The following is an 8617-nucleotide window of genomic DNA, read 5'->3' as shown; positions in this document are numbered from 1 at the left end:
GAACGTCGGCTTGGAGGTTTCTTGAAAGCACCCACCCACCTTACCTAGAGACACCTCAGGACAACTTTATTCTTCAAGCTTATTAATAGGAAGAAGTGTTGTTGTTTCACTTAACATGGAAGTCTATGGGGTTGATTAACTGTTGGAGCCAGCCTCAACAACTGAGCCTCAGAGGTTGGTCAGGACAAAGTAAGATGAAAACACGTAACAAATGTAAAGTGTAATAAAAAGAATGATAGTTATGATATACTCTTAATTAAGAATTCTTTCTGGCTCAATAAGTTCAAGTGTCTCCAGAGAATCATGTTTAAAATGAAAATAGATTATATTTCTGTGAACAGATGTTTCTTTATGGTTTCATGTCGATCTGCATAAAGAAATTCTGAAAACATTATATTTGAGAACCATGACACTGCTCAGGTGTTGAAGGATACAGTGGATGTGGCTAACAGATTTTAATGAGACAATATTTTAGAAATACTTTACCACTCGTTTTATTTATCAAGACTTAGCATATAAACACAAAAACAGTGAGTTTAGGACACCCGACAAATGAGAAATGATTTTTTTCTTCTTCAATCACTGATGACCTCTTATATTTACCTGCTGACCATTCAGAGGGGCTTGGCCCTTAGGTTGTGAACTACTGCACCAAGCAGCAACATGCTGCTGCTTTGATGCATCAGGAGGAAGTGACTTTAAATACGCAACGCTGATAATATCTGATAACTCTGCAGTTGACGAAGCGTGTCAAGTGTCGCTATTGGTCGGCGGGTTGTTAATCGCAGGCGGGAACATTGACACAGTGTTCAAGCTGAGGCCTCCGTCCTCCTTCGGGTTCCGGACCGCAGTCCGTTCGCGGGTTTCCGTAGAATGTCGCCTTTTCCTTCTGACGACCAATGGTAGGACTGAAAACACACATTAGAGAGTTCAGTTTGATCATTCTTTCCTCCAACAGTGTTTTATGTTTCCAAGTGTCTTGTGATGTTTACAGCTTTAATTAAAGAATCCACAAATCTGCAATCAAATCTACAATCTAAACTGTTGTTTTTTATGTTTTTAGTGTTTCTAGGTTTTTATGCTTCAGTGGTTGATGGTCAGAAAATAGTTAACATGCTCAGTATGGATTATGTGTGTACTATCATTGATTAAAGGAGGGTTGATGAATAATATGAAGAGAGAAATGCTGTGGAGCGGATCAGGAACCAGTCTGACTGTACACTGACAGTGTTACACTGACCCTGGATTATCATCCAATGACTGTTAAAACTGTGTTTCAGGAGGTCAAGGTCATCTTCTGGATTAGTCCAGTTTGATTCACAGCAGCTGTGTTATAAAAGCTCACTGCAGACGTTTGAACATTCACCGTGACTCAGTTTGTTCTGCTTTTCAACGTTTTTTCTGGTTCCTCTTTGTTCTCACAGATCAAACATGAACTCACCTGTAGTTGCTGTAATCAGGATTACAGATTCTTTTCCTGAAACGTTTTGAGTTTTGTCCACAAGGAGGCCTACACAAACTCCACGCCTCCCAGCCACCCCAGCTTCCCTTAACTGCAACACACATCATTGAGGTGGTTCAAATGATCTGTGTAGTTAACACCATAAACTGAAGGAGGCGCTAAAGAGCAGTCATGCGCATTTTGTTGTTTGTTATGCTATGAGGACAGTTGTGCATTATGAGGACTATGGGCACTATGAGGACAGTTGTGCAATGTGAAGGCATCTCTGCATTATGAGGACATTTCTGGTTTGTGAGAGCATTTATGTTCTGTGAAGACTTTTCTGCTTCCCTACTTCAAAGGACTATTTTATGTTTGACGTTAGACTCGGGTTCGAGCTTGAAATAAGGCTGAGGGTTTGGATTAGTGTAACTCACTGTCACAGCTGCTGACGTCGTAGCAGACTCTTGTGTCCAACAAGCGGCTTCCGCTGCAGATGCTGCCGTTATGGGCTCGATGGAGACACTGACGCTCTCGAGTCTGTTTGCCGCCGAGCTTCTTGCACCGGATAGTCTTACCACCATAACCGGATATACACTCACTCCATGGCGACCACTCTGACCACACCCCATCAACTGAAAACACACAGAACTTAGACTTGACATGAATCACGTGTGTGCTGCCACCTCCGTCACTGTGTCAGACTGAACACAGTAACTATAGGAGTGATGCAGACTCTAAACACTCATCTGTTATAATTCTGACTAAGCCCTGTTAAGACCTTGCATTAACATCTGTCCTGGGCAATCCGTGTTCTCATATTAAATACTTTTTAGAGACCTCAATAGTTATATTAAATCCTATTCATTAATTGTATTTGACTAAGTAAGATTAGAGAAACATCCACAGAGAGAGAAACATCTTCATTAATGAAAAGACGGAAAGCTTTTACCTGGACAGTGGGTGTTGGTGAAACAGACATTCGTCTGACGTCCCTCTCCAGGACATGGACGGCCACCATGTTTGGGGGTGGGGCTGTTACATTTCCTTTCTGACACCTGAAGCCCAACCCCACAGGTAACAGTACAGGAAGTGAAGGGAGACCAAGGCCCCCAGCCTCCGTCCACTGATGGACAGACAGACAGACAGACAGACACAGAGTTATCGTCCACAGTGTCATTTTGTTCATGGCAGAGTGGTAGGTGATGTGTTTGAACAGACAGGTGTACCTGGACAATAAGGCAGGTGGGTGCATTGCTCCTCTTGGTTGCGTTCACCCGGGCAACCTGCACCGGGCGGCGTGGATGAAGGTTTGGGGTTAGAACAGGAGCGGTGACGAGTTTTTTGGGAAGATCGTCCATCTGGGATACAAGAAGACGAACACTCGCTCCAAGAAGACCAACCGGACCAAAACCCGTTGACTGTTGAAGACGCAGCGAGGGACTCAGACCACATGTGTCTGTTTGTAGGTGTGTGCGCGTGTTTTTGTGTGTGAGTCTGTGTGTGCGTTACCAGGACAGGGACTCTGACAGACGCTGATTTGACTGCTCGGGCCATCACAGTATCGACCGCCATATTTAGGGGTGGGGCTATCACACTTCCTGTTTGACAGCCGAAGTCCCTCCCCGCAGGTAACGGAGCACATCCCGGACTGAGACCACGCCCCCCAACTGCCGTCCACTGGATACACAGAGGGTCAGAGCACACGTCATGTCGCCTTGAACTACTCGTCAGATCAGGTCAATCATCAGGTGACCTCTCACCTGGACAGTTGGGGATCTCACTACACATTTGCACTTGGGAGTCGTCTCCGGGGCAACTGTTGCCAGGCGGCACTGTGTCACTGGAGGGGGTGGGGTCAGAGCAGGAACGCTGTCGCACTCTGGTGGGGACGACGATGTCACTGCGCTGGTCATCAATACACGTACCAGAACATTGAGACCAACCGGACCAAGGGGACCAACCACCATGGACTGAGACGCAAGACAGGTGGAGTGAGACAGGTAGAAAGGGACAGGTTGAGGTGAAGAAAAATAAGTCAACACTAACACCACCTGCAGCACCATCACCTTGCTCGTGAGCAGGTGGGTTGCTCAGTGAACAGTCCTGAAGGGCAGCATTTAACAAGGAGGACGCGGTCTGGGCCAGCAACCGTTACCTGGACAGGAGTTGAGAGACGCGCAGGCCTCTTCCTCCTCTGAAGGACCGCTGCAGGCCATGCGACAGTCAGGAGCACTGTTGCAGACTCTCTCTCTCTTCCTCACTCCAACTCCTCCACAGGTGACCGAGCAGGGAGACCAGGGAGACCACGAGGCCCACCCCTCATCTACACACACAGAAACACACACAATAATAACAATAATCACAGTCCACCACAACGTGTGTGTGTGTGTGTATGTGTGTGTATATACCATTGAAGCAGGTGCCGTTGCAGGGCTCCGTCTGCAGCTTGTCAACAGCGTTCTCACAATCACCGAGGCCGAAACACTTCCTTCTTTTCTGCCTCACTCCTTCTCCACGTAGGACGTTACACGGTGACCATGACGACCAGGGAGACCACACTGGAGGACTGAATGCAAACATTTTTATTGTATCGCCCAAAATATAAATCTTATTCTTCTGGAAATTAGTTTGTAATTGTGTGTGTGTGTGCGTTTGTGTGTCACTGACCCACAGAACTGACACACTCCGTTTGTTGCCTGGTAACTGTAATGCGGGTTCTGACAGCAGTCGTCTTCGTCCACCTCGCCGAGCTCTTCATCACACTCACCTGAGTCCACGTCAAAATATGCAAAACATCTCACACACTCTACACACACAGACACACACACACACACACGTGAACACACACATATACATGTTCACAGAAGCATGATGGGAAATACATTAAAGGTCTTTCACTTATTTCTATGACACATTTTGATTTTAGGCCATCATTGTAAGTCTGGTTTCTGAAGACGTTTCTGGTTTGGTGAGACCTTTATGGTTTCTAAGGACATTTCTGGGTTCTAAGGGCGTTTCTGGTTTCTGAGGACGTTTCTGGTTTTTGAGGACGTTTTTGGTTTTTGAGGACGTTTTTGGTTTTTGAGGACGTTTTTGGTTTATTTGGATGTTTCTGGTTTGTGAGAAAATTTTTGGTTTATTTGGATGTTTCTGGTTTCTGAGGACGTTTCTGGTTTTTGAGGACGTTTTTGGTTTATGTGGATGTTTCTGGTTTCTGAAGACATTTCAGGTTTCTGAGGACGTTTCTGGTTTTTGAGGACGTTTTTGGTTTATTTGGATGTTTCTGGTTTCTGAGGACGTTTCAGGTTTCAGAGGACATTTCAGGTTTCTGAGGACGTTTCTGGTTTGTGAGGACGTTTTTGGTTTATTTGGATGTTTCTGGTTTCTGAGGACGTTTCTGGTTTTTGAGGACATATTTGGTTTATTTGGATGTTTCTGGTTTCTGAGGACGTTTCAGGTTTCTGAGGACGTTTCTGGTTTATTTGGATGTTTCAGGTTTCTGAGGACGTTTCTGGTTTATTTGGATGTTTCTGGTTTCTGAGGACGTTTTTGGTTTATTTGGATGTTTCTGGTTTCTGAGGACCTCTCTGGTTTCTGAGGACATTCCTGGTTGATGAGGTTGATTCTAGTTTCCGAAGATGTGCTTATGCTTGGAATCACATTTGGGTAAAAGGTTAAAGTGTGTCAGTGAGAATCCATTATGTTAGAGTGGGTCCTCGCAAAGACAGAAGGACTAATGTGTGTGTGTGTGTGAGAGGAGGAGTCGTGGATTTCAACACGAGGGATAGTTTGTTGACGTTTCCAATGAAAAATTACGCAATTTTCAGGCAAACTTCCAAAACTTCAACCCCTTTGCTTCTCTTCCCGTAAACCTGAAAACCTTCTGATTAATGACTAATCAGGTGTGTTGCAATCCACTTTGAGATGCAGGTCACTGCCTACTGTAATGTCAGCCACCGGTCTAACAGTAACAATTAACATTCAGTTCTACACAGGTGTGTCATTGAAACATGACCCAGACCCTAAAACTGAATTCATACATCACTCGTTTTATTATTAATACTTTTAAATTTTCTAGTCACATGTCAGAAAGTCTTCATTGTGAAAAGTTACAAACTAATAATAAAAGACAGCAAGGAGAGACCAACATCTAGAATCACAAAATAAATTTAAAGTGTTTTCAGATATCAAACTCTGAGCTGCTTTCGTGTCCATAATCGGTCTCTAACATCACCCACCTGCTAATAACTTACAGATTGTAAACAAAGATGGCTGATATGATATGAAGTGAAGCCAAAACAGCTATCTCGCCCCCTAGTGGCTGCTTGGAGTATATGTCATAAGTCTTGCCCCCTCCATGTTACCTAATAGCGGAATATTTCTGCAGACTGGTATCACACTGATTCTTTTATTAAGGACTATAGGTGTCAGTGTCTCCCTCTGACCTGCAGGAGGTGTTGTTTCATCTTCCTTTAGTCTGCAGTGTTTGGCCTTCAGTCAGTAAACATGGAGGTTTCATGAAGCTGATAAGGTTTAAAGGTCCGTCCCTGTGGATCAATTAATTTTACTAAAAAAGAGGATTTATTATTTTTACAGGACACATCTACCGAAAGACCCTCCATCAGCGTTTTTTTAATGATGGGGATTTATTTTTTCCACTGTTTGTTTTCTGTGTATTTTTGTCCATATTTTTGTAAAAATATCTAAGTATCATAAGAACCGCAAAACTACAACAACTACAACTACAGCATGTCTGAACTCAAAACAACAGCCTCACACACAGGGTCAAATGCTGAATGTCTGGACTGACCTGAACGCTCCACAGAGACCAGCAGCACAACCAGAAGCAGCAGAACCTTAAAAACCTCCATCGTCCCGTTACTGCAGCGCAGGACTGAACTTTACTTTCTGTTTCCTGCTGACGGTCTGCAGCTCCACTCCTCCCTCGGACCGCAGTAGGTCAGTTCACCATGAGGGTCCAGGTCTGGATCAGTTTTATCAGAGTCTTCTGTTTGAAGGAAAACAAGTTAACACATGTTTGTCAGTAAATGCTAGAATTCCTGTAAAGTTCAATAACCTGAAGATAAACATGAATCAGCTGCTGTCTGTTTATCTGACACACACACGCACACACACACACACACACACACACACACACACACACACACACATGTTTGTAAAGCTGTCTTTGTGAGAACCTTTATTGGCATAATGCATTCCCGAGACCCTTACCTAACCCTAACCATCTCTGCTAAGTGTCTAACCTAATTGCGACCTTTACCGTAAAACGAAGTCTCAACTCTTGTAAAGAAGAGCGGACCATTCAAAATGTCCTTACTTTGCACAAATATCCTCACTGCAATGGTGTAAAACTCAAATGGGTCCTCAGAAAGATAGATGAACAAGAACACGCACCAACCTGCAGCTTTTTCACAGATTTAAAGCTCTCCTCTGGTCAATGATTAATGAAAACTTCTGTTTATTCAGCTTATATTGAAATATAACTTTCTTTAAACTTCTTCAAACAAAAATGATTTATTTACCACCTTGTTTTATTATTTTATTTCAACTCAGGTGAATTCGCCTTACGTATTTCTGTCTGTTAACGTTTCACATTATGTCAGGGAAAGTTCACTTGCAAAGAACCATATATGGTAACTTCCGCACGATTTTAAATTGTGTCCCTGTGGGTAACATGCTTGGCCAATAAAGTCTGATTCTGATTCTCAGTGAGATTGAGAAACACGTGGTTTCCACCCAGCCAGTCAGAGAAGATCAAGGCAACAGTTTCAGGTCAAATTAGGGTTGATTGATTTTACAGCTCTGTTCAGGGAAGAAACTGTTGGTTGTGGTTTTGATGTTTCTGTACCTTTTCCGTGAAGGAAAAGGACACAAACAGTCCATGGCCTGGGTGGGTGGGATCTGCAGCAACAGCTGGGCCTCTTTTGGACCCGGTTTGTATGGACTGAGTCCAAATCTGGGAGAGGACCCCGCCACAATCCCCTGTGCAGTTCTTATCGCTCGTCCCTTCTGTCCTGTGCCGTGCAGCTCCCATACCACACTGGCATACCGAGACAGAGGATGGGCTCTATTGTGGTCCTGTAACGGTTTGTCAGGAGAGGGCAGGAGAGTCCAACCCTCAACGTCAGCTTCCTGAGGAAGAAGAGCCTCTGTTGGGCCTTCTTCACCAGGTGTGCGTTCACAGACCACGTCAGGTCAGATGTGATGTAGATGCCCGGGATTTTGATGTCGTTGACACTCGACTGCCTCCCCTTGTATGAGGAGAGGCGTGTGCTCTGTCTTCCAGGACCTCCTGTAGTCCACAATGACCTCCTTGATCTTGCTGGTGTTCAGAACAAGGTTGTTGTCTGAGCACCACTCTGAAGCTGCTTTATAATCTGTAATGATCCGTGTGTTTTCAGCTTCCTTCATCGATTAGTGACGTTTGTCTGAAAGCAGGAGCTGCTGGCAGACAATTCAGTTGCTTTAATCACTACCATTTAATGTAACCCCATCTAGAGTGATGAATTCTACAGGGTGTTGTGTCTGCTCCCGTGATGAATAAACACTGTTAAATAAAGACAGCTTTTGTGAGTGAACTCTGAACTCAGAGCGTATTGGAGTCCCATTTGGAGGAGACGTCCCCGGCCTTCTGGACAGTTTCTCGTTGTAGACAGGCTTCAGCATGGGCGGACTGGGGGAGGGAAGTGGCCCGGGAGTCATTGACAGACCGGCCCACTTCATGCGCGGCGTGGTGAGCCAGCCAGCCAGCCGGCAACACAAGTTTCATGTACCTTGATGAACAAAACTACATTTGATGTTGTTTTGGACCATAATCATATAGTAATCATTAACTTGAACCCTTAAGTAGCCTACAGTAAAATAATTACAGCAGTAGCCTATAGTGATTTTACAGCATACAGTGATTTTAATGCAAACAGGTCATTGATACAATCAAATTTGGCCGAGCAATTTGCCAGGCTGTTAGAACTGAATGACACTGACTGTCTATACCAGGGGTGGGCAATCATTTTTTTAGTAAAGGGATGATCAAGAAGGCAATTAGTCATACTTAAAGCTTGAAATGCTTTATTAACAATGAACACATTCTCTTATAAAGTGCAGTTAATTCAATCTTAAATGAAATCTGTACCAATGAACTTTTAACCACCT

General features: G+C 44.2%; 1 protein-coding gene across 1 annotated transcript; it reads right to left on the bottom strand.

The window, feature by feature from the left end:
* Positions 1 to 778: 778 nt before the first annotated feature.
* Positions 779 to 6466, bottom strand: LOC311506155 (properdin-like; the record flags this gene model as incomplete). Its single annotated transcript, XM_084570035.1, has 11 exons — positions 6255 to 6466; positions 4112 to 4250; positions 3853 to 4010; positions 3600 to 3767; positions 3205 to 3414; positions 2954 to 3121; positions 2671 to 2862; positions 2394 to 2567; positions 1879 to 2076; positions 1442 to 1553; positions 779 to 908 (listed from the first exon to the last, which is right to left on the bottom strand). Exons 1-11 carry the CDS (start codon positions 6313 to 6315, stop codon positions 779 to 781), a joined length of 1710 nt encoding a protein of 569 aa, XP_084426161.1. The 5' UTR covers positions 6316 to 6466.
* Positions 6467 to 8617: the final 2151 nt, after the last annotated feature.

Source organism: Chelon labrosus (genome assembly GCF_963514085.1).
Source record: "Chelon labrosus genome assembly, chromosome: 21".
Classification (NCBI taxonomy): Eukaryota; Metazoa; Chordata; class Actinopteri; order Mugiliformes; family Mugilidae; genus Chelon; species Chelon labrosus.
The sequence above is the reverse complement of the archived record's forward strand: the minus strand, read 5'-3'. Positions and strand labels throughout refer to the sequence as shown.